The 27,226-nt window shown below is 37.7% G+C and overlaps 1 protein-coding gene across 8 annotated transcripts in view; it reads left to right on the forward strand.

Annotated features, from left to right (window-relative positions):
* KCNIP4 (potassium voltage-gated channel interacting protein 4) overlaps positions 1-27,226 on the forward strand; it is a gene marked incomplete at its 5' end in the record, with an annotated part of 417,536 nt that overhangs the window by 371,256 nt on the left and 19,054 nt on the right. For 4 of the 8 annotated variants that reach the window (XM_082051635.1, XM_082051633.1, XM_082051634.1 and 1 more), the window contains one exon: positions 8,909-9,033. In XM_082051635.1, the coding sequence (XP_081907761.1) occupies positions 8,909-9,033 (125 nt within the window). Of the gene's footprint in view, positions 1-1,548; positions 1,655-8,908; positions 9,034-27,226 lie in introns of all 8 variants that reach the window. The other 4 variants (XM_082051631.1, XM_082051630.1, XM_082051629.1 and 1 more) reach the window with 2 other exon arrangements.

Genomic DNA, 27,226 nt, shown 5'->3' on the forward strand with positions numbered 1-27,226 from the left:
ATTTAATGCATTTAGCTGCACAGTGTTTCTGAGTTGAGCTCGTGGTTAAGTACTACAGATAATAAGTGTATTCATTCTTATTATTTGTACTAAAAGGTTTTGACATTTCCAGAGATGGTCATTTGGGGCCATCTGACCTTGTGCTGAAACTGGATTGTTTTGTCCGTTCACCAGAGCTGCTGTTCTCACATAGGCAGAATTTGCATGGTAATTGGTAGATTTTTTTAAGGCTGTGGTTTAGTCTTTCCTGGTTTTCCCTATTTCTTTAATTATTTTTCCTTTAATGTTTTTCTCATACACAAACTGAGAATTTTTTTTTTTTCTATAATTTACAAGTTTTAGTATCCTTAAAGTCTTCTCATTTTCTCCTTCTCTTCCGAAATACAAGTACATACTTTCTCAAGATGGCTTACAAGCTCCATTCAGTGTTACAGGTGGGAGGTTCTAACTCTGGTTTGGTGATAGAGAGGAAACTATTCAATGTCATGTCACGAAAACTGGTATTCAGCACAAGCGCGGTAGCGGGGATAACCCAGGATTATCCTGGTGACTGTGCCACTAGCACAGGAACTGTCAGTCATGTTTTTTATTTATTGCTCCATCTGTTTTGCATTCTTGCTATTGTAGTAAGAGCCATCACAGAGCAGCATTTATGTTTGAATGTCTGCAGTCAAGATGAAAAGTGCAGGTGTTGCACAAAGCAAACCGAGCTCTACCTTTCACAGGAAAATCATCCACACAACTCTTTTACAGATGTCTGTCATTTACAGGAAATATCTATTCAGGAAATGCTCATATCATCCATTTTGTATAAAATGGTTAGTTAGACCTCATAGGCAGTTACACTGACAGTTTCCTTCACAGTAAATATGGGTAATGCTGTTCACCTGCTTTATAGCACATCAGCTATTCAGCCATGTCAGAATCTAAAGATGAAAATATAAAGAATACTTGGTTTTATATGTATGTAGAATGTCAAATATTAAAGTACAGATAGACTGGCTACACATCCGTGTTGGTATTTTAATATTCAGAAAAGGCAAAAGTACCAGCTTGGTTATTTCTGAATGAATTATATGGGAAAACTCAGCCATGGAACTAGAAGACTGACAGAAAGGACAACAAAAGATATCTTTGAGATTTTATTTGGTTTTGTTTTCCATATTAAACTTTAAAGTCAAGTAGACTTACACATCTTCAAAATATTTTAGCATTAATTTTTTTTTTACAAACACTCTTGTGTTGTTTCAAATACATAATTTGATACTTCTCTGTTAGATGTGTTGAAGTGTGTTATAAGAACTTAAGTGGGTTATAAGAACTTTTTAAGAGGTGCAGACATGCAAAAACATATCCTTTATTGATAAGATACAAAGACAAAACAATTTTGTTGTCCTCTTCAAAAATTCTGGTTGCCTTTTGCAATTCAGGATGGCTGCCATCTGTTTGGCTTTTTCCCATCGGGATTCTGCTATAATTATGAACTCTGCAGCATGTACAAACATTATTCTCAAGCCTTTGTTAACAGTCCTGTCATGTATATTTTAGGTTTCCTCTACGCTCAGAACAGTACCAAACGCAGCATTAAAGAGCGACTTATGAAGCTCTTGCCCTGCTCGGCTGCCAAAACGACATCTCCTGTTACTCAAAGCAAGTTTTATTTTTGAGTTTTTTGGTTTTTTTTGTTTTTTTTTTTAGGTTTGCATGCATCAAAAGTTATATTTTCATTAACTGCTCATTTGAGAGACAAAATATCTACTGAAGTAACCATGTGCTCTTTTGAGGTTTAAAAGGAATTGATGAACAGATTTGTGGGCTGGTAACAGATTTGTCTGCAGAGCAGGATGGCAAGATACCAACGCCAGGGTCTGCCACGTAGGAGCTACTGGGCTGGCACTTATGCTCCACAAGCTAGCTGAGAAGTGATTCACTCATTAAATTAAATACCTGCTCCCAGTGTATTTGAAAGTGGTATCTTTCTGTGTACATGCGTGCATGTGTCTGTGTATGCTTGTTGTCCAATAGTCAGGATCGTATCAGCAGTACTGGTCTGGGAGGAAAGGCTTGGCTCTGCAGGTTTTGTCTATGTAGTATCACGCTATTTAGGGAATGAGACCTAACAGATGTGTCTGAAAGAAAAATAAAAAGGAGATTGAAAACAAAATATATGAATGTAGAGATAAAGGAGAAGCGCACTGACACTACCTTTAATGTGTTGGTATGCTGTGAGGAAATAAAATCTCTCCAGGGTAGCTAACAGATAAAAAATAGGGGGAGGGAAGGAAGGAGGGATGGAGATCGGTACATAGATGCATACATACATATATATATATATACACATATACATATACACCTAGATAGAGATAAATTATAGTAATAACACTAATGTCTTCCTATATAAATTGGCTGCTATAACTGATTTTGAAATATCCCTGTGGACCCAATTCAGTCTAGATTAATTTGGCTTAATTCTAGTCACTAATCTGAACACCTAAAATTACAAGCTTAGTGGTCCCTGTGCTTCCTGTATACTCTTCTCATAAAGCATATCAATCAATCTACAGTAAAAAATACCTCCAAGAGTAGTTCCTTCTGTCCAGTGATTGTGGGGAACCTGAGGCAACTTGACTACAAACACAGGTCCCTATTAAGTGCCTAGACTTCAGTGGTATGGATCTAGGCTTTCTTTTTGCCACTTCACCGTTTTCCATATTTTCCTCTATAGAGAAGTCTGTGGTACTTGGTTTCCTTTCTAACTATTTGACATCTCAAAGATTAAAAGTACTAAAAATGTGGATGTGCAGTTTCTTCTCATGGTGTCTTCAGCTGATGTGTTTTACTTGAAAACAAGGTAGCTTAAAAAGGTCAGTTACTGTCATTGACACCTGCTAGTAGTTCTTTGGGTAGAAGTTGCTTTCAGCTACATAGTCTGAGCAATATAGCCTTAGACTATAAAAGGTATCAAGGAATCACAGAAAGGCTTGGGTTGGAACAGACCTTTAAAGATCATTTAGTCCAATCCTCCTGCCATGGGCAGGGACATATTTCATTAGATCAGATTGCTTTGTCCAGCCTGACCTTGCATATTTCCAGGAATGTGGCATAGAACAGAAAAAGGAAATAGAGTAGAAGGAATGAAAAGTTTGGTCTGTTTGTTTGAAGCTGCTTGGAGAGATGCATTCAGCATTTTTATCTGTGCTCTCATCAATAACGAAATGCTATATTAAGTAAGAATATTATACTAAATGAAAATATTACATTAAATAAGAATATCATTATAGACATACATTTTTATTATCCCATTTTGACATAATGTGCTATTTGATTTCTACTAGCATGAAAGAAGCGACATTGTAGTGTACTGGGAACAAAGCCAGCAATACCTGCGATAACAACCATATAATGTGAATTCCTTAAAAATTTTTAGGGTAATATTCTTAAAAGGAGTAATTTGTTGAAGTATACATACCCTGAATTTGCACTTCTGCACTTCTATCAATATGTGCAGAAAAATGTTACTTGAAAAAAGTCTTATTTCAGTATTGCCATTCAACAAAGTATCTCAAAGAATGCTTTTTCTTATTTGTGTGCTTTAGCTTAGTAAGCCTAAACTTAAATCCATCCTTCCTTAGCTAAATTTTTAAATGAATGTGCTAGAGATAGGACTAGATTCAAGAACAGTTCTGGAAAATAAAAGCTTGTGTGCATGCAGTTACTGAATAGAGAAGGGAGCTATAATTTGGGGTTTGTGCAGGCAAATACTTGTGCACAATTTTTACAGGCATGAACTGAGCCCTAACTTTGGAGATGCTTCTCCAGTTGCCATTACTAGAAGAGTATGTCTCCTTTTTTGCATTTCTTTTACTATTTTGTTATTTAATGAACAATGAAAGATTCAAAGCATAGCTCCTGTGGAAAATATATCAAAAACTGTTTTTAATATTTAGCTGGAAAACTACTCCTTAATGAATCAGTAAGAATATTTTGTTTAATGTATATATGAGTGAATATGCACTTGTTTCTATTTTTCAGTTGACAAATGTTAGCATTTCATAAAAAGAAATAAACTCTTAATTTTCTTAGGCTGAAGAAATTAGAGAACTGAAATAGCTAATTTTTCGTTAATGCTTAGAAATTAATATATTTTCACACAGTTTTGAAAGTATAGATCTTCTTTCCAGCCTCGATAACTGTGAAGAAAAAATTAAAAACCTTCAAGTGACTCATGAATGCTGTAGTATAGTTGGCATTGTGGAAGTTTATGTTGATCTTATTTTTGGATTATTTATATCCACTGCTGGATCTCATCCTCACTAACAAGGAGGGTCTGGTCGAAGCAGTAAAGGTTGAGGGCTGCCTGGGTTGCAGTGACCACGAGATGGTGGAGTTCAGCATCTCGTGTGGCAGGAACAGAATAGCAAGTAGAATTGCAACCCTGGACTTCAGCAGGGCTAACTTTGGCCTTTTCAAGCAATTGCTGGGGAAAATCCCATGGGCAAGACTGCTTGAAGGAAAAGGGGCCCAAGATAGCTGGGTGGCATTCAGAGATTGCTTCTTCCATGCTCAGGATCAGAGCATCCCCACACGTAGGAAGTCAAGGAAGGGAGCCAGGAGGCCTGCGTGGTTGAATAGGGGTCTGTTGGGTATGCTCAAGCAGAAGAGGAGAGTTTACAGGTCATGGAAGCAGGGGCTGGCCACTTGGGAGGAATATAAGGCTGCTGTTAGAGGATGTAGGAAGGCAGCTAGGATAGCCAAGGCCTCCTTAGAATTACAGCTGGCGAGAGGGGTCAAGGACAGCAAAAAGAACTTTTTCAAATACATAGCAGATAAAACTAATACCAGAGGCAATGTAGGCCCACTGATGAATGGGGTGGGTGCCCTGGTGGCAGAAGATACAGAGAAGGCAGAATTACTGAATGCCTTCTTTGTCTCTGTCTACTCTGCCGGAGGCTGTCCTGGGGAGCCCCGTACCCCTGAGACCCCGGATCAAGCCAGGTCAATGGAGGAGTTTGCTTTAGTTGATGAGGACTGGGTTAGGGAGCAATTAAATAGTCTGGACATTCATAAATCCATGGGTCCAGATGGGATGCATCCACGGGTGCTGAGGGAGCTGGCTGAAGTCATTGCTGGACCGCTCTCCATCATCTTTGCCAAGTCTTGGGAAACGGGAGAGGTGCCCGAGGATTGGAGGAAAGCAAATGTCACTCCAGTCTTCAAAAAGGGCAAGAAGGAGGACCCGGGTAATTATAGACCGGTCAGCCTCACCTCTGTCCCTGGGAAAGTAATGGAACAGCTTGTCCTTGGTGCCATCTCAAGGCATATCAAGGATAAGAGGGTTATTAGGGGCAGTCAGCATGGCTTTACCAAGGGTAGGTCATGCTTGACCAACCTCATAGCCTTTTATGAGAATGTAACAAGGTGGATGGATGATGGCAGAGCGGTTGATGTGGTCTACCTTGACTTCAGTAAAGCCTTTGACACAGTCTCCCACAGCATCCTCACAGCTAAGTTGAGGAGGTGTGGTCTAGACAATAGAGTAGTGAGGTGGGTTGCAAACTGGCTTAGGGAGAGAAGCCAGAGAGTGGTAGTCAATGGTGCGGAGTCTAGTTGGAGGCCAGTATCTAGTGGAGTGACTCAGGGGTCAGTGCTGGGGCCAATATTATTCAATATATTCATTAACGATTTGGACGAGGGAATTGAGTGTACTATCAGCAAGTTTGCTGATGACACCAAGCTGGGAGGAGTGGCTGACATGCCGGAGGGCTGTGCTGCCATCCAGCGGGACCTGGACAGGCTGGAGAGTTGGGCGGGGAATAACCTAATGAAATTTAACAAGGGCAAGTGTAGAGTCCTGCACCTGGGCAGGAACAACCCCAGGTTCCAGTATAGGTTGGGAGATTACATATTAGAGAGCAGTGTAGGGGAAAGGGACCTGGGGGTCCTGGTGGACAACAGGATGACCATGAGCCAGCACTGTGCCCTTGTGGCCAGGAAGGCCAATGGCATCCTGGGGTGTATTAGAAGGGGGGTGGTTAGTAGATCGAGAGAGGTCCTCCTTCCCCTCTACTCCGCCCTGGTGAGACCACATCTGGAATATTGTGTCCAGTTCTGGGCCTCTCAGTTCAAGAAGGACAGGGAACTGCTGGAGAGGGTCCAGCGTAGGGCAACCAAGATGATTAAGGGAGTGGAGCACCTCCCTTATGAAGAAAGGCTGAGGGAGCTGGGTCTCTTTAGTTTGGAGAAGAGGAGACTAAGGGGGGACCTTATTAATGTTTATAAACATATAAAGGGTGAGTGCCATGGGGATGGAGCCAGGCTCTTCTCGGTGGCAAACAATGATAGGACAAGGGGTAATGGGATCAAGCTGGAACACAAGAGGTTCCACTTAAATTTGAGAAGAAACTTCTTCTCAGTAAGGGTGACAGAGCACTGGAACAGGCTGCCCAGGGAAGTGGTGGAGTCTCCTTCTCTGGAGACATTCAAAACCCGCCTGGACACGTTCCTGTGCGACCTCACCTAGGTGTTCCTGCTCCAGCAGGGGGATTGGACTAGCTGATCTTTTGAGGTCCCTTCCAATCCCAAACATACTGTGATACTGTGATATCTATAGAAGACTACACAAACAGAGTGTGAGAAGGCAGTTTTACTGAAACTTTTCATTAACAGAAAGACATCACCCCACTGCAGTCTTCTACATTCTTATTGAATCATTGAAATGCAATAAAAATGTTTATTACTAGGGATATACCAAACATTGTGCTCAGCATTGCATTTTCTGGCCTTTAGCCTCACATTTATTATGTGTATTCATTTAGCTTCTAGAAGAGCTTGTAGATGTCTCTCTAGGTAGCCAGATGTCTCACAAATGGGTGCTTAGAGACCTCTTTCCCAGTTTAGTCCCTTTCTGTGTAAACAATAGTCTGTTTAAATCTCATAACTCCTGGTGTATAAAACACAAATAACTTTTCAACAATATCTGTTCTCAGGTTGACTCTTTTGTCAATTTGGTATCAGCACCTTGTGTTGACTTGCAGTTGACAAAAAAATCATTGAGCTGCATATGCACAGTATGACATTGTTATAGGGACTTAAGTGACTATTACAAAGAATATAAAATTTAACTCTCTTAAAAAACTTTGCTTTTAAAGCCTTGCAATATAAGCCCTGAATGTTTTACGCAGAATTAAAATGGGGCTCAAGAACTTTTCTACAGCTTTCCCAGATTAGAAAGACAGCTTCTTAAATCCAAACCAGCTTTATTCCAGTTTCATCTATAAGAGCAAGCTTTTCAAACTCTCCCTTTGCACCTCAGAATGTCAGAAACTCTCGTTGAAGAAGAGAACTGAAATGTTCTTATAAACTTGTGAGTTCAGATATTGGCCCTTTAAAATTAATACCAAACTTCATAAGGTAAACGTAGAGTTGTGTCAATTGGGTTTTTTGTCAATAGCATTTAGATTGGAAATTTTCACAAAGATGGTAGTTGTCTATGAGTCACTTGAGATAACCTATGAAGAAAAATAAATGAGAAACATGTTATAGCTTATCCACAAGTCAACACAAAATGGACGATAAAAGATAAGACTGTAGGTGATGCTGAGATCACTTTCCCAAGATGAGTGCCAACAGCAACACCTCATTGACAGGAGAAAAGACAAGGCCCTGCAACTTTGTGAAGATTTATCCAAATAGTTTGTATATTTTTATTATATCCATTTAAAGGCTGTTCATTTTTTTGTTTAGCTGAACTATATCTTCTGATGCCAGATTTCTCCCAAGCAGCTGAAAGTTATTATTACTGCATTGTAGCAGAACAAAAATATGTGATGATGTAAGCATAATATGGTTTTAATGGAGTATTCTAATATTTTATGCATATGAAAACTGAACTGAATAAAACTTTATTTTAAGAATGCAGATTCCCATACTTTGATGAAATAAAATGTATGTCTTCAGAACTGTAGAAGTGACAGTTATCTGTGTTTGTTTTCTCTCAGGTTACTTCCTGTAGTTGGTAAAAAACAGAATAAGGCAGTGATTTGATTAAATTAGTCTGGAGCGCTACATAAGCTATGTTTAATACTGGGAGTACTTAAAAACAGATGCACACATACATATTTTTGATCAGGTATATGGCTGGCACGCCATATAAAAATACATACTGTAAGGGTTTTTTTAGCTATTTTATTTAACTTTCACATTTAAAACTCTGCCTGGAAAAAAAATGTATTGCTCTCTTGCATTCTTTTGGGGCTGGACCCAGCTGTAAGGCTTGAATGTGTATATCCAGATATTCACCTGATGGTGAGGTCACTAAAATACTCATGTTCCCCGTTTTGGGTCCTCACCATGAATAATCATGTTGCCCTGAAGGGTTTGTTGCACAGTACTCAAAGTAAGGTGTACTGTTGAATACGCAACAGCAATCTCACACACTTTCCAACGCACAGCTTAACAGTAAAAGGAAAACACTGAGAATCCCAGTCTGATACAGTCAATTCACATCAATTAATGTACTAAGGGAAAATTTCCAGTATTCGGGAGTCACTAAAGTTTTATAAAATTATTTTCTTTGCTCAGGGAGTCATAGAAACAGAAAAGTTATTCTGAATGTGTCATGCATGCCCTTGCAGAATGTTCGCTTTCCAGTTTATTGCTATTTGCACTGAAGTGATAGTATTCAGACTACTGGATCATCACTGCTGTTCCACGTTCTGTGCAGCCACTGGAGCAGACAAATACCCTTTCCCTAAGGTTAAAAATGAATATGCCATTTGTCTTTAAAGCTGCAAAAGATATTCTTTAAAAGAAAGTCATTTAACGTTCTTTTTTTTTTCTGTAAGGGTTAGGTACTTCTAAATCCTATATTTCTTGTTGAGCTTTACTCTCTGTCTGTTGTGTTCTGCAGACACTGTAGAAGATGAAATGGAAATGGCCACAGTACGACATAGACCTGAAGCTCTTGAACTGCTGGAAGCACAGAGTAAATTCACAAAGAAGGAACTTCAGATCTTATACAGAGGGTTCAAGAATGTAAGCACTTTTTAAATTTACTATCCATTTACAGGGTAGGCCACTGCAATCTCAGGAGTATAAGAATGACTGGCAATGAAGCTCATGGGATTCAGTAGCTAATGCTGTGTGCCTGGTTGTGTGAGGATACAATCACTGTATAAAAATCGGGCTGTTTAACAGCCAAAAGATGCAGACAAATTAAAAAGCATCCAGAAGATAATGATTATAAGTTAGTTTAGTAGGACTTTGTTCAAGAACAGACTGAAAATTGTGTTGGAGTTGTTTGTTGGAAGATGAAATAATGGGAGAGAATTTAAGTCCTGAAGAATTTGGTCAGTGACAGGAAAGATTTTGATTTTTGTGTTCACAATAGTTGTCACTAGAAGTAATTGACGTAAATTGCACTAGAGGACTTTTTTGTTATGTGGACAGTATTAGATGACTTCTTTGGTCCTTCCTAGTCCCTCCGGTATATTAATTTGTCAGATCCCTTTACTGGGAGTCATTATTCATGATTTTTTTTGCTAATATACATGTTCTATTAGCCATTTAGTTAGAGGGGATCCCACTGAGGACCCCAGTGCATGAGTACAGCAGAGAAATAAGATACAAAAAGATTTCACTAAGTATTATTAAATTCTGGCTCTATACCAAAAGTGAGAGCTGTCCCTGATCTTATTAATACTATACAAAGGAAAAAAAATAAATTAAAAGCTGCTTTCTTAAAAAAAAATAGCCTTTTTTGTTTTTTTGGTCTCTGTTGTATTCTATTATCTTTTATGTGATTAATACTTATATAGGATACTGTCTACCATTAACATTGGATAGAAAATACTTGATATTAAAAAAACTTGAATAAATAGCAATTGAAGTAATGAGTGTGTAATGTTAATTCATGCATTTGGTTGTGAGTACCACAACTGTGCAAGTATTAAGTCTCCTGCTGAGCTGGAGGTAAAGATAAATTTAATTACATTTATCACCTTTTGATTTCATTTCTCTTTCAACCTTACAAAAAGGCCGCCTTCTTGCCTTTGACATCTACCAGTCCTGTGAAATTGTATAACAAAGTATAATGCTAAAAGCACAATGAAGCTCAACTATGGAATCAGAGAGAATATTTTCAATAGCTTGTACAAGAAAAATATAAATCTAACAGAATTCTTAGATATCAAGCTATGCAAATGGATGTTCTAAAACTACATTTTTATCTAAAGCCTATGATGCAAGTAAAATACAGTCACTTAATGTGTCTTCTCCATATATCATCTTCAGTTACAGAAGGTATATAATGTTGGCATGTTACTGATTAACAGTGATTGCTCTTAAAAGCTTTTCATTTCCTCAGGGTACAAGAGAACATTCCCTTGCTAATGACAGTATTCCCTAGGTATTGCAGATAGTGAACTAATGTCTCATTATCTAAGGCAAAAAGGTACAAAGTATAGTGGATAAAATAACCCTTCTGTCTGTTTCTCTATGAATTATTATTAGAGTCTCAAATTAAGCACCTTGATAATTCGCTGCATAAAATAAGGTATGGAGAAAGAGAATAGGTTATACGAAAGTATTTTAATTTATTCCTGTTTAACCATTTTTTTGAAAAGAGGAATTCCAGCTCTTCATATGCTTTTGTGTTCTAAAATGTAAGTTCTACTTACATCAAAGGAGTGTCAATGGTAATACATCTTTATTCAGGTGTTTCATTTCCTTATCGTTACCTGATAATTGAAGACATGCATGTACTTCAACTATTTGTTGTGTTTAATATAATTGCAAAATTTTCAATTGCATTCTGAAATGCTGTATAGCATGACTACAGCTGATGACTGTTATAAAAGTAAATCAATTTAAAGTAGTAGTCTTTAGACCAAGCATTAGACTTCAGAAATGAAGGATTTCAGTTTAGTTGGCATTTGTTTTATTTCTCATATTTATCGGTTCTTCCTGCAAAATGCTCTACAGCTCTATGAGCAGTTTGCCTATGTGGATTAGTTCATTTTCCTGTCACATATCTAGTTTTTTACCAAATACAATTTGAGCAGCTCTGGTGGCTACCGATAACAGGATGGCATTAAAGTGCTGCCCATGCCCTGCGCTTAGATGGTCTCCCCCTGACAGCGTTCGGTCATCCTCTTCTGTCTGCCGCAGGCCACCTCCCTTCTCACTCCCCTTCTTTCTGATCCTGACAATATCTCCACCCCTGTGTGCTTCATGCACCAATATATACTGAAAGTTGTAACTACATTTTGTATTTTACATACTTTAACCAAAGTTCCTTTCATAAACCGTAATAATTATTTTTGAACCTACTGGGGTATTTTGACATCTACAGAATCCTGTGGGAAATTAGCTTCATATCTAATTATGCTTTCTGTGAAAAATAATTCATCTCTGTGTCATACCTGCTGCCTTTTGTTTTCATAAGGTATCTATAGTATTTCTGCTATGAGAAAATGAGTAACCATTATCATTACATCTCCAAGACATTCCCTGTTTTACACACCTCTTACACATTTCCCTCTTAGTCCTTTCTTTTCCTGATTGAAAATTTTTTATCTATATAATCTCAGTCCAGCCTGCTGATTTCCCTTAATCCTGTCTAGTTCTAGGATGTCCGTTCTGACATGGGTATGACCAGAAGTTCTCACAGGTTGAGTCCAGTTATTCATTGTTTGTGACTTCAAAGTACTTACGTATAGTTCTGACTGACTTTAGATGAGAAAGCAGCGAGTACTCCTCTATTTCTGTAGTGTTGGTGATTACAAAATTTGGTTTACTATGTGTTTTTTACTTATAGAAAAATAAAATGGTAAACCTTTAAAGATATTTTCATCAATTTTATTTTCCAGCATAGGCAAATTGCCTGCCAAATCCAGCAAAAAGTAATTCAAGCAGAAGAAGTTAGGGTTTCAGATAGCAACTCTGTGTACATGTGCACACCTGAAAGCTTCGGAAGGTCTCAGATCACACTGTGGTATAGCTGACACTTTAGGAAGCAAGAAGTAGAGGATAACTGCAGGAAAGGCCTAAAGGTTGTTGAAATGCCTACCTTGGCAATGGCTGTTTTGGTAATAGCCAAGGTCGATGTTTAAAATACAAGAGAAGATACACTAAAGGAGGTGGCATAAGCGGCTTCAGATGACCTAACAACTATTACAAGGAAAGGCACCATGGGAGAGTTTATGCTTATATTTGGTCATTTAGCCATTTTAAATCTTCTATACTATCCTTCAAAAATGAGTTTAGCACAAGTCCTAAGCCCTCCCCAGGCTCAAAAGGTTGTCCCCAGCACTCTGGTTTCACAGTGCTTCTGCACTCTTGTTGATGAATTGTTGCTCAGCTGCCATCACAGTGGGACCTTTCCATTTTGTATTTGGCTTCCTGTCATCCCATTTCTTGTAAATTGAAATTGTGATTGCTGCAGTCATTAACCTTTCAAACCAATGGCTCTGTGGCAGGCCTAGTACAAGTGGTACTTCACAATAAATTGCACAGACTATCAAGCACGCACTCAACATGTGGTCTGTCTTTCTCTTTTGTCCATTGATAGATCTCTGAGAGTTTTTTAAAATGTCCCTGAGCTATAGCACATTTTCCATTTAAAAAATACTTAGATAATGCTTTTACTGCACAAAAGATGCTCCTGTACTAAACTTAAATGTTAATGATCTTTTAATTTTGGTTGATTATTCTCATCAAGAATTCTGTGAAACTCTGTTGTGAAACTGCTAGACTTTCCTGGAAAAGTGAAAGGGTTTTTGATGAACATTGATCTTACCCAGCTGTGTATCAGAGAAAGTGTAAATTGAAGTCATGCATGCATAAAAATGTCCCTGGATACATATTGTAGCTTTAAATTGGCAGGTCTATGCTCGTGACATTTGTTGGCAAAACAGCATTTCTACGATACCTTTCTTCCCTATTGCTGTTAGAAAATGAGGCAAACAATGACAGTAAGATAATTACTCTGATAATGTTGCAGCTCAAAGATAGGTTCTCCTATCATACAACCCATCCATGTAAGAAAACGTTCTTTTTCATCACTCAAAATAGGCTAATTTATTTAAAGAATTTTCCATTTCAGTTATGGTTTGGTGGAAGCATTGTATTACTGTATGTTGCATTTGTGAGTATCACAGGAAGTTAATGAAAGCTTGTTTAATAGGTTATTTGATGATTGTCTACAGCATCTGAGTTTTGCATGGTGAAATACAACTATTTTCATTGTCCTCTTCTGGAAAATTCTTTCCCTTTTGTTTGTTCTTCTGTTAGTATCTTACAGGAAAAAAAAAAAAAAGTGAGGAGAAAGTACGTAGTAATGCTTGCAGTCATTATATATTTCCTTCAAGAGTTAGTCAAGGAACTTGAAACTTTTCAAATATGAGACTAAAAATAATTTGGAGGTACACTTTGACAGATATAGCATACAGTTGCCAGTTGTCACATATTTACAGACCATAATGCTTTCAGTGGAGATACTCATTTCAATTAGTTTCACAGTTGCTGGCAGAGACTGAGATCTTCTCTTTGAAAGTTAATAATGAACTCAGCCCCTACACGTCTATTCATCTCATGACTTACTGGTGTTCATGGAGATACTTCACGTTGTGTTCACTAGGGAAAAACTGTCATCTAGCATGTCTTCATAATAGTGACTGCTTACTTCTGAATTAAGTCTTAAAAATGTCGCTGATTAAGCAGCACATAAAAAAGAGCGTAAGTTTAAGCACCCAGTATCAATAATAGTGGAGAGCACCAAATACCTCTAAAGTTCTTCTTTACTCTAAAGATGTCAGTACTGTATTTTGGTGGAATTCTATTGCTCTGTGTGTGTGTCAGTCCCTCCTGTTTGAAACTGGCAGTACCCTGTGCTCTCAGTGGGGCTGACAGTGCCATCAGTCATGCCAGGCTGGCATTTGATGCACAGTAGATGCTTTCTGCTCTGCCAGCCAGCTGCTCAGCGTAACTCATCTGCTGGTGGAGATATTTGCTGCCACAGAGCTTTCATGTGCATCCGTATGTGATAACTGAGGAATATAAATGTTTATGTACTACAATACATGAGCAGCAAAATATATGCTTTGGCTGCAGCTCACTGCAGTTATTTTTTTTGTGTGCATCTGGACTAAGCATTAGGCAGCTTCATACTGGAGTTATGTGAAATTGTTGGATTTTGGTTTCTGGGTAATCACTTACGTTAGAGAAGTAAAATTTGGTGCAGTGCAGCATTGAGGATGCTGTGATATTAAATTTAGTGAGGAGACAGCTCTTTTTCTCTTTTCTCCCATTTGTCCCCTTTTCTTCATGAGGAGAGATGAATATAACTGCTATAAACACTGCACAATATAACACAGCGCTTATCATAAAATGTTTTAGTGGGCCAATTCATCAGTTGAGAAAAGAGTGTTCAAAAAAATCCCTCTACTTGGATTTCTTGCTACTGGTTTTCTTACTTTTAAAGAGATTTTATATAAAAGATTGTAATTCCATACTAAATCCTCTACTAAGTTGTCTCCCTGTTACACTGCAATTCAAGGACACAAAGTAGACATCCATATTTTCAGGTGTGCAGCCTAAGCCTGCAAAACCAGAGCAAAGGGAATAAACACATCATCTGGTGATACTTCTGGATGGTGCAGTTGGACCATTTGGGTCCTGATTACTTCGAAACTTTATAGACAAAATCTTGTTTGTGCTGGACTCAGGGATCTGTTCTGGATCCTAGGAATTTCTGAGTAATTTTAGATCTTTATATTCTTTTCTTGGTTAAACTCCTAATCAATTTAAGCAAAATCAGCAATTGTAGGTTTTGTCAGAAAGCAGTGAAATCATCAAAAGTCCTTTCTTGATTTCAACAGTATTAATTCCTGACTAGAAATGTCTTTAGATCTATGCTACCTCTGTGCTAAAAATAAACAGTGGTAAATCTTCTAATAGAACAGCAAATCACAAGTGATGTAGCATCAAGGTCAAGTCTTTCAGTCTCATGGAAGTTTATTACAAGTCTTGGGCCAAACAGCATTTACCTTTGAGTGACAGTCTGAAATGCAGTATCTAACAGAGCCCACATTCTATAGATCAGCTGGACATTTGCACAGTTGCTCTTCACTCCAGTTATGTGAATGATTCTCATGTTAACTTTCAAGTAAGAGAATTTATTCAACCCAGTCAATTCCATTGTGAAATATACTTAAAGGACCTTAGATACGGTGAGTGTAACAGAAGAAATAGGAGCCAATAACTCAGAAGACAGCATGATTCAGTAAACACAGCATGAAACTAGAAGTCTAAAGACTCGAGTCGTTTGGCTCTCTGGATGGCTTATTAACTGCCACACACCTTTAAAAGCCCTAACTATCACACTAAAAAGCCGCCTGAGTTGCAAGAGAGCATTATGCCATTGCTTCGCTGCCTGCATGGGCTCCACATTGACAACTGCTTAATTTAATGTCTCTGGTCTGACAGCCAAAACCTTTTAGAGTGTCCCTGGCTATCTGAGAGATTGCTTCTCAGCTTCTGATCAAAGCCTCCTCAAACACGCCCTGGGAACAAAGTGGGGAGCACCAGTAGGGGGGCTGGTGGCTGTGGGAAACTGAACTTTCCCAGGATCTGGAGATAGCAAAGTTCGTTCTTACAGGAAACAATATTGAATGCTGAATTCCTCAGTGTTAAGAGTGAAATGGGTGTTCTGTGGGCAGAATTTGTGTGAGACAGTCTTCCTCTCTGTGACCAAGCTCCATATGTGTCAAGTGGAAATGACACTAACCTCATGCCTGAAAGAACACTGATCTAGGAAGCACTCCGTGTGATATTTCTAACAACTATTTACTTGTTCCATTTATACATCTCTGACCAGAGACTGAAGCCCATCCCTTTTCTGTTAATGTAACTGTCTCAAAACTAAACAGTCCTTTAACAGGCTAGAAGCTTATACACAGGGATCAATTCTTTTTTTTCTGTTTCTTATCTCGAAGTAGTATAGTTCTCCAGATTTTAATCTCATATCTTCCCTAATATTTGATCAAATAACCATACCGAATCTCATTTCCAAAAAATCTGCTGCACTTCCAGTAGTGTTGAAAATAAATAAATCAAGTCATAGAGCATCTGCTCCACTGAACAAGAGATGTAGTACCATCCCCTGTAATGGAGCCCAAGTTATAACAGCCTTATTTTCTTATTCTGTTCTCAGAAGATGCAGCTATGGAACAAAGACAAATTTTATGTGCCATAAACTTAGCAGGTTTTGCAAGAAGTTTTTATTCCCAGCAATTTCAGCCTTAATGAATCTCCATAAGGAATGATACAACTATGAGAAATTAAATCTCTTTCTTAGGCCTGCTCTGTATGATAGATAACTCTTTTTTTAGATGTATCTAGTTATCTTTTCCTATTCTTGTTATCTGTTTTAAGTAGGAAATATCTTCTGCTTCTTTTTTGTTTCTCTATACTGTTCATGTTTTCACAAAAATATGCTAGCAAATATCAATCACCATTTATTTTGGTTTATCTCAGTGTTCAGTTCCAATTACTTGATTTATGCTGCAGATTTTAGATATACTGCCAAAAGCAATGTATCAAGTACCCACAAATGAGACCAGGAGAGCTTCAGAACAGTCCAAAGGAGATTTATGTAGTTTATTTAGATTTTTTGCTGTGCTAAAAAAAGTTATCAGTTCATATTCCTGAGTAAACTTCAAATTCCATTCAGATGCTTTTCTCACGTATTTTTACTGAATTATAGAAACAATATGTCTTTGTAAGTAGCAATGGAACTTCCTGTCTTATGGAACTGTCCATTCCTCCTTCTCACAGGTATTTAGGTTAATGGCCCAAAGTATTGCCACGAAGTACACTCTGGCCCTTCCATGATCACCATGAACAGTAGAGCTCTAGTGATCAAGTATCTTCTCTATATTCTAGATCCATGATCTGGGGAGACCTTTGGGCAACAGAATAAAGGAGGTGTCAGTGTGGTGTGCTGACAGGCTGGACAAGAGTAGATGTGACAGTGAGGTTTTGGTACCTAGAGAGAGGAGCCTGTGACAGACACTGAATGCCAGGGAGCCTCCAGGACGAGTCACAGGGCCCTCACTGTGTGAACAGGGAAGAGGCACTTCTTACTATGGACCACATCTCCTTCGCACTCACAGCAGCTTCATACACATCATTGCCTCGATAGCTTCTGATAAATATTTATGCAGGTATGCACTTTTGTTCTTATGTTTCCAAAGCTGGGGCCCTTCTGAGAGAAAGTGTTGTGAGTAGTAGAGAAAGAAAAAGCCTGTGTTCAAGGATGAATGTATTATTATGTAAAATATAAATAATGAGCACAATATTTGATTTCCAGTTTCTAACCTGCTCCCCACAGAATTTTATGCTCTTTGGCATTTCTTTGAGCTAACAGAATTCTGCAGGAGCTGAAATTCCTTGGTGCTTTTCATTGTACTTGGCACTAACTAAATATTTATCTGTCTGCCTTTACTGTTGCATGTCTTTGAAAGAAACCAAGAACTGCCACTCTGAAGAATACTGAAATAACATGAGTTAGGACACACTTTTAGGCTGATTGTCTTTCATTCAGACATGTGTCCCGGGAATGCAAAACTCACTTCTTACTTCATGATTAAAATGAAATTTTGATTTGCTGTCAATACTTAGTATCAACATCCGTCTTTCTGACAAACACAAAAAAAATCAGATCAGCATTTTAGTTCGAATATAGTTATTTTTTTTGCCCCTGACACACTGAGGTTGCTTCATAAATACCTTGTGCTTTCTCATTTTAGGCTTTCTCATTTTCACTTATGGCTGTAAAATATTAGTAATCATGATCATCAAATCATAGAATCATTTCAGTTGGAAGAGATCCTGAAGACCATCAAGTCCAACCATAACCTAAGTCTAGCACTAAACTGTGTCCCTAAGAACCTCATCTATACATCGTTTAAACACCTCCAGGGATGGTGACTCAACCACTTCTCTGGGCAGCCTGTGCCAATGCCTGACAACCCTTTCCATGAAGAATTTTTTCCCAATATTCAATCTGAACCTTCCCTGGTGCAACTTGAGGCCATTTCCTCTCATTCTGTCACTTGCTACATGGGAGAAGAGACCAACACCCCCCGTGCTACAACCTTCTTTCAGGTAGTTGTAGACAGCGATAAGGTCTCCTCTCAGCCTCCTTTTCTCCAGGCTTAACAGTCCCAGTTCTCTCAGCCACTCCTCATAAAACTTGTTCTCTAGACCCCTCGCCTGCTCATTGCCCTTCTCTGAACTCTGAACAAGGTGCAAGCCTGCTAACATTTGGCAGAGGGTTGTTAGTACAGTTGCTTCCTCAGTGAATCTTCCACTCTTTAAGGATACAAGGAGCTTTTAGAGAAAACAAAAGCAACAACTGAACTTCTAAAGTCTAACTCCCTCATGTAAGAAAAAAAAATAAAAATAAAAATAAAGGCCTCCATGGTTTTAAAGTATGGAATTGACTTACACTCAAATATTTCTGTTAAGGACTGCTCATGTCCTTCATTCTGCTCAAGTAAGGCCAGGGACTCATCCATACAGTTTGGTGTCTCAGGCTTCAGGGTGAGCTTTTAAGTTCAAATCTTTAGTCATGTTGTTTACTGTTGACTTCCTGCCAGTGCTAATAATAGGAAACTAAAAATTACACTAGTTAGCGGGCATTGCTAAACAAAGAAATGTGCTGATTAAAAGCGTTGCTGGCATCTCGCCCACTGCATCGTGGAAGCAGCCAAAGTGTTGATTGTTATTTACTGTGTGAAGCCACACACACTGGATGTGAGCCAGTTCCTTTATTTCTGCTTGTTTTCCTCTGAAACTGCCATAGGGGTGTCAAGAGGCTTTTGTTCATTAGAGCATCTTCCAGTGGAAGGCTCAAAATCTTGTACATCCTCACTGTGCTGTTGGGAAGCATTACCATAATTCTTCTATACATGGCTAAATAGAAGCAAGAAGTTTTGTGTTTTACCTGATGAGACAAGGTTTGAGAGGAGTTTTTAGATGTATTTTAACCAATGGATGTCAATGGAGATTGATGCTTTGTAATCCACTGACTTCCACGATGTTCCTAGAAATGTAGACAGTTGCCACTGAGCTACAGAATGAGTCTACAGCTTATGTGACAGAAATGATAATGCAGCAACCCAAAGTGTTGCTGCTGTGAGCCTTTAACTGAAATAATTCCACTATAATTTAGATCAGGGAGCAAAGATCAAAAAGAAGGATGTCCCTCTAGACCCAGTAATTAGCGCACTCTGTTTTGAGGCGCCTCCTACATTCCAGGTCCTCCTTGAAAAACTGCTTATGCTTTACACCTGTAACCATAAATAGGCAAAGACATAGGAAGGCTTTAGAGTGGGGACGAAAGACTATTTGAGACAACTGTCCCTAACCATTTCACCAAATACCCTTTTTTTATTTCTCTCTCTGTCTTTCAACTCATGCAACTTCTACAAAGCATAAATAAAGTATTTCTTCATCTCCATTGCTAGCTCTAACGGCTCACAAATATATTTAAGTGTACAAGGCTAATGTGTTATTTAATGTTCTGAACTATAGGGCTTAATTTGCAATAATTGAAAACAATAGCAAGCTATTTGGGGAAGAAATTTTGGCCCTCTTGAAGTCATCAGATAAGTTTGATCTGAGATATATAATACCTTTCGTTAACAAATTTCATCGTTCATCACTGTTTGGTTACAGCATCTCTCTATTTGATTGTATAGAAGTTATTTTTTTAAATGTAAGCCAAGAACTGTTTCAATAAAGAAAAGGGGTTCTCAAAGCTTTTTTCTGTAGCCCATTCCTGAGAAAACTAAGATGAGAAACCAAGTCAGAAAAAAAAAAAAAAGAAAAAAGAACTAATTCAGTTTCAATAGGCAGGAGGTTAAATTAATAGCTGTCCCTTTCCTGATAACACAAAAAGTAGAAGTGATAATTGAAATTAAAAACATCAGCAGTTTTCAATGTAATTGAACACAGTTTATTCATTAAAGAAAATGAGTGAAAATCCATCAAGCTAAAAATAGATCATTATAAACATATTCATATTTATAACGTATATTGTTGCACGTAGTAGGAAGAATATTAATACTGTCCTTAAAATTAAGTTTTTCATAAGATTAATTTCAAGCAGTGTAATAAATAAAAATAATAATAATAAAAACATACCACCTTGTATTTTGAGCTTTTAACATTTCTACTCTGAGTATCTTCATGTGTCTTACACATATTAATGTACGGGGACTCTCAGTCCTCCTACAAAGTAGGAAGGGCCTCACTAATATACTAATTAATCTTCATTTTACTCCAGGAAGCTTTTTAAGAATTATATTAAATAATATAAATTATATTAAATTCTTTCAGCTATAACTGTGTTTTAAGTACACTTTGTCCTATCATGTGTATGTGTTCTACTTTAAATAGACATAGTGTAATTATGGAGCATGAATTATGTTCAAATAGGGAAAAAATCCCTAATTTAGTCCATTTCTGGTTTCTCTGATGTACCCAGATCCATATTAACTTGAAAGTTCTTTGTTTATCAGTACAGTATTAATAATATATTGATTAAAATAGGTACAGAATATAATTTTAAAATGTTAGGAATGTTAGCAAAATATTTCAGTTTTTTAAGGGAATATGAAAATTGATTTGAGTAAAAAATTCATGTTTCTGAGTTGTCTGAGAAATTATCTTCTGTCTCTGAGAAAATTACCTGATATTCTATTAATGGGTAAGTGGCATGAAGAAGGTGGCAGCTCTGTTTGTTGGCTGGATCAGCTGGTAATCTGGCTACTAAACCAGTGTAACAGGTTGTAAAACTGGAGGGGGATCCCCTGTCTAACAGAAAGAAAGAAATGCCACTTTCTTATTTATATTGTGGTTTATGTCTTCTATCTGAGATGTTGTGAAGCCTCACTTAAATGGTTTCGTCTGCAGAGATCACCCTCACAACAAACACTTGGCCTTTGAGCCTGTTTGGTTGCCACTATGTATGAACAGGCATCCAACACACACATCTTTAAAACTTTATTTTACCCATCTCTTCCAGTGCAGCCTGCCTCTGCTCATCTCCCCATCTCTGCACATTTCTCGGTAATGAGCAACAGCTCCTTTAACAGCTTTTCAAAAGAAAGGCAGGTAAGGCCTGGACTTGTTCCATTATATCACAGGCCTGGCCAGACCCCAAAATGATAGGTTTAAAGACAGAATAAAACCAATTGTCAGCCTTCGTGAGTAGTTTGAGACACTGTCTTGCCAATCATCCTCCCAGTCCTTTGACAAACTGGCTTTTATGGTGGGTGAATAGCAAAGATCAAGAGGAACACTGCAGTGGGGGAATAATATAATTGCCTCTTCAAAAGGGCCAAAGTAAGTATCTCTTCTATAGGCATTGCAATTATCTCATACATTCACTGATTTCCTAAAAACTTCCTCAAAGCTCCCATTTGATGTGTTGGGGTGTTGAATGAAAAATCTATACAAAGGAAATTAAATGTTTCTGTCATTCATCCAATTTCAAAAGGAGGTGTTAAATAGCAGGAGCTGACAATACAGCACTCCAGAAGATACCAGTTCAAAGAAGCTGTTCAGAAAAAATGACTGTAATAGATTAAAAAGATATGTTCTTTTTTTTCTTTTAATTCACAGGAGAAACAACCCCTTTAAATTTTACCAACAACTAATGGAAAATATTTTGCTTATTGTTGGACTTCTGTGAATTCATTGTCCTCTTGAGGGGAATCTAACTATGGCAGGAAAACAGCTGCTCTTCTCTCCCTACATCATCCTCTGTTATTTCTTCTTCTAAAGTATTTAGAACAAAGGAAAAGAAAGAAGAAAACAAGCATAAATATGTCTGGGATTATTTATAATCTCTGTTAATGAGAAAAGAAAAATATCTTTTGAACTATCTGGCTATTCCCAGGTTAGTTTTCCCAGTCTTAATTTCTAGTCCTTTGTTCAGCCACATTTCAAGTATTTCAAGATAGAGGGTTTCTGTGAATTATTGTTTTTGAGGTTGCTTCACAGGCACAGCATCTCTTTTAAGCACATCTTTCGAGATGTTTTTCAGACTGCATATGGTTTTCCTTTAATGACATCAAAACCTTCTTTCCCCCAGAAACCTAATTTTGTTTCTATCATCTACTTTGAAGTCCTGCTAAAATAATTTCACTTTTACTAGCTGCTGCAGGTTTTTTTTTTTTTCCTGCTCTTGGTGTTTCTCCTATGTTGTCCAATAAATGTGATCTGAACTCCAGCAGTGACACCAAGCCCCTTTTTCACAAAATCACTGCTGATATGTCTTCTGCTTTTTCACTGGGGGAAATAATAATAAAAAAATAGACTATCAAAAGAGAACCCTGTGTTCTAAGAGCACTTTCAGAACACTAAGTTAATGGCACTAGCACTCGCTTCAAAATATATACGCAATGAAATCTATTCCTGATGAATATATCAAGGACAAGCAGATGTATATTTACTGCAGAGAAATGAGTTACAAAATTACAAATTTGTTTGTTTGTTTAACTTACAATAAATTACAAACATTTAGTCTCAGTATGCAGCTCTAAGGTGGGTCAAAACTTGATCCTAGGCCTATTGAGGTTTGGTAAATACATCTTTAATGCTAAAGCTATTCCTAATTAAAATCAATACAATACTGATTAATTAATGCATTGAATTATATAAATGTATTAAACAAAATATCACTCATCTTGATGCCCTGACACTGGGGTTGAGGCTCTCCTAGGACAGCCCTGGGAGGGGCCAGGACAGTGTGTCCCTTCCTCTCTGTCCTTAACTTGGGTTCCCACTTACCTTTGTGCCTCTATGCTTCTCTGAGGTTGTGGAGCTGGGCCTTTGGTGGGCCGATGGCTCCTGGGATGTCCTGAGAGCAGCCACAACAAGACGTTATTTGGGTTCCCCAACCTGCCATTGTCACTTTGTGGTCCTCTGTGGGTGCCCAGACAAGCTTTTATCACATAACTTAACAAAATCCAGCATTCTGGCAGGATTAGCATGCTTATAATTTATAATCAGTTTTATTAAATATAAATAAAATATAAACATTTAGTCTAGAAGTGTATTAAATTGTGTTTTTGTTTTCTATTCTGTTTGAAGTATATTTAGTGGTCTGCAGACACAACTAAATTATTTATAGTGTGTCAGCTGGATATAGGTTAAATTTCAAAGCTGTAAAGGCATAATAGAACTGTAAAAAGCCAATTCCTGCATTGACCCTAGAGGACTAAGACACAGCAGCCATTTAATTCTCTTCTTCCTAGCTATCATTTTGCATGTGCAGACCAACATCAGGACATTATCCACTACCATTAATTTATTTGCAATTAAATAAAACACCTAATCAAAATAAAACTTACTTCATCAATGGCATACATCGGGGTGTCAAACTCATTTTCACCGGGGGCCACATCAGCCTCGCGGTTGCCTTCAAAGGGCTGAATGTAATTTTAGGACTGCATGAAATTCAGCCCTTTGAAGACAACTGCGAGGCTGATGTGGCCCCCGGTGAAAATGAGTTTGACACCCCTGGCATCCATGCTTACTTATATCGTCTTTGGATGGTTTTCTTTAATGTCCAAATAAGTAATTTTTCAGTATTGCTTCTGCTTGACAAATTAAGATTACCCCTTTCCCATGGCCTACAAGCAGTGCAGCTGCTGAGAGAGCACTGGGAGAATTTACCATATCAATGTAACATGATGCTACTGCTTACACTCCCTCATGCTGGCAATCCTGAATTGCACCTGCTATTTTTCCAGGAAAGGGTTCTCTCTCTGCATTCTTTCTCTGGCTTATGCTACAGAAACAGCACAAGGCACCATCTGACACAAAGTGAGAATGCAGAATATTAGGAAAGTTATTCTTTTATGCTTTTCACAGACTATACCTGTTCTTAAAAGTGAGCTGGGATTTTGGTTCTTTCTGACTGGAAATTTGCATCTATTTGATGTCTTTTTGGTTTGATCTTGGACTATTATGTCTGACAAATGGGGTAATATTTGGTGATAGCCTGATTAAAGGTTATCTGTGTTTCAAGGCATAGTGAGATCATGTTAGATATGTTTCACCAAAGTCCTTACCTCTTCCATCCTCGGATGTTTGTAGCTTAGTTTCTTATGTGTGTCACTTTTGACACATATTTTATTTTGGAGTAGGATCAAGAGAGGAGTATTTGTAAACTAGGTATCACTGGTCTTGTTTCAGATCATTTATATAGTGCTTAAATACTTCAGCAAATGAGTTTTCAGATCACTTAAGTTCCCTTGTTAAATTTTCTATAAGCCTAGAAAAAACACTGTACATCTCAAGTATAAACTTTGCTGATAGAACACATTACTGTATCCACACTAAAAAAAAAGTCCTTCTATATGAGAAAACATTGACAAATATTTTGCTGATAATTTTGCTGAGAAGTGTTACTACATAGCCACTGATGTCTTGCCGTGGAAGGCCAAGATAGGCTGAATACATATCAATGTGTCCTGATTAAACACTATTTTATTTTTCTGAATAAAAGTAGATGTTTAGTCCAAAAATACTAATTGTATTTCTTAGTGGGAAAAATTAATTTAGTTTTGCAACCCATGAAAGTCACATAATTATTTGACTCAGTTTTCTACAAACAAGAGTCATAAGAAGGCCTGTATTTCAACCACATACATCAGAACAAACATGAGATATAGCAAGTTCAAATCAACCTTAGGTATGCAGCTTTGGAAGTGGGGAGTGCATAAAATTAAAAGTTAATTTTTATAAACCTTAAAAACATTAAAGACTGAAAAAATACAAGCTTCAGAACCTACTGTATGAAGCCTCTGACCCACACCCTTCTGTCCTGGTCAGTATGTCCTTGTTCACAATGGCAAATTATCAAGGTCTGCTTATCAAACAAAGCCTCTCATCCCTTAGAAAAGCTCTGCCACATACACAGACAGCTTTCCCAGGCTATTCAGCAGCCCAAATTTTCAGTGAAATTAAGGGGTCTCTCAAGCATCACCACACTTCAGGCTACCAAGAAGAGTGAAAAAGTTTTTCCTGATGTCTCATGCGAGGCCACAAACCTCAGACTGTGGGCAGTGAACTTTGTTCACTGCCCCTGCTAAAGGTTTGGTTCCTTTATCTCTGTTGCTGCCCTTCAGATGGGCTGCTGTTAGCTCATCCCTTGGTGATGGTCTAGACTATCTCTCAGCTCCCTCAGTCTCTCCTCATTGGCCATGTGCTCTCATCCTTAGTAGTCTTCATGGCTTTCTGCTGAACTTTCTTCAGTTCCTCCATGTCACTAGGAGGGTCCCAAGACTGTCCTGAGCAGAGAGCAAGAATAACTCCCTGAGTCTGCTGGCCTTAGCCCAGTAGGTAGTTTGTCTTATTTGCTGTAAGAATTCTTTGTTGGCTCATACTCAGCTTCACATCAACTGAAACCCCATGTCCTTGTTGGCAGCACTGCCATTCAGCTGGTCAATTCACAACTGGTCTGTTCTTCCCAGACACAGAAAGTTGCAATTTTTGTTGAGCTTCATGAGGTGTCTGTTGGCCCAGATTTCATTATTAATCTAGCCTAGATTGTGTTACTAGATCAAGGCCATTTGTTAAATTATTATCTTGTTTTGATCAAAGCCCTTTTATACTCAAATGAAAAATTAGGATCTTGACTACATGGAAAAGCCACTGTGGGTTTATGTTGTAGGATTTCTAGTAGAATTAGCTTTAAAGTATGTGTATGCTATTTCAGAATTACACATGTGTTCTTCCATGAAGTTTTGTGCTTATGCAAAATAAAAATTTTCAGTACATTCCAAAAAAAAAAAAGAAAATAATATCAATTAGGGACAATTAAGTCAATGCATAAGAACATATATCTAAATGAAGCAGAATGAAAACTGACATCAGATGGAGCATGGGATGGAGAACCAGTCATGCAAAAGCCTGTAATTAAAATATATTTAAAATTGCCAAAGCTCCTAATACAGCTTAATCAATCATGCAAAATTGTTTGTTATGCAGACAAAAGTCTTTGAGTTTGTTTCTCCTTCATCCTCTTTCCTACATTTCATTATTTCTCTCTTTTTTGTGTCTTTTGGGGTTGGCTACTTGTCTAAAAAGGATGTTGATTAGGTAGTAAAGAAGAATCCAGCTATTGCAGTATTCTTAGAAATACCAAAAAAAAAGACAGCTTAGACAGCATGAAGCTTGTAAATAATTTATGGGTTTTGGAGTGGTTCATAAGACCATGTGCTGGAGGTGTAATTTCTCAGCAGTAAAATCACAAGCGAGATCATCAAAAGGCAGAATCAAATTTATTATTCTCTGTCAGTTCTTGCTGTCGGTTTATATTATTTTCTCTTTAAAGGAAGGAGTACTAGACTCAGGAAAAACAGTTCAAAATGAACTTTTCCTCCTTTATATTCTCCAGAAGGAAAATATAATACATCATTAATGCAATTTTAAAAGCCTGTCAAACAGAAAATTTCTGTAACAAAATAAATTATGTACAGCTGGAGGAAAAGAAGTGTATAGGAAATGGTTTAAATAAGCCTCACATTTTTCTTTCAAACTATTTAATTATTTTCCTCTCTTTTATAAGAGTTTAATGAAAAGTTGGAAAGATTTTTTAATTATAGTTGCTACAATGGCAGAAGTCAGCAATAACTTGACATAAAGCCATGGGGCATACTTAACAATTACAATATTAAATCTCTTTCTCTGAACTTGAGAAATCTCAGGATAATCGAAATAAAGGCATAACTCTTTATGAGTAAAGAAAAGGGTGGTCTTGGAGGTAAATTATGCTGGCTGCATATATATTTTGACTAAAATTATTTAAGAACAGAGGTGTTCACCATCTCGTAGAGTCTCAGAGGAAATTTCCATGCTAAGGAAAGAAAAGTTCAAACTGATATTTCTGACAAGAGTAATTGGTCAGTATCACAGGATTTCTAATGAATATCATTAAGGTACCATTACTACAGATCTCCAAGGATGGAAAAGGTAAGGTGTTATGGGCAATGCTATAGTAAAGAGCAGAGGAAAAAAATACAGGGAGTAAACCTAGAAAAACTCAAGAGTTCATTCCTGGCTCTACTAATAGGTAATTCTGTAAAAGTAGGTTGCCTTTTTGAACAATGTTTCTTTCAAACAGTATGGTGAAACCCTAACCCTAACT

This window comes from Streptopelia decaocto, assembly GCF_964273445.1.
Source record: "Streptopelia decaocto genome assembly, chromosome: 4".
Lineage (NCBI taxonomy): Eukaryota > Metazoa > Chordata > Aves > Columbiformes > Columbidae > Streptopelia > Streptopelia decaocto.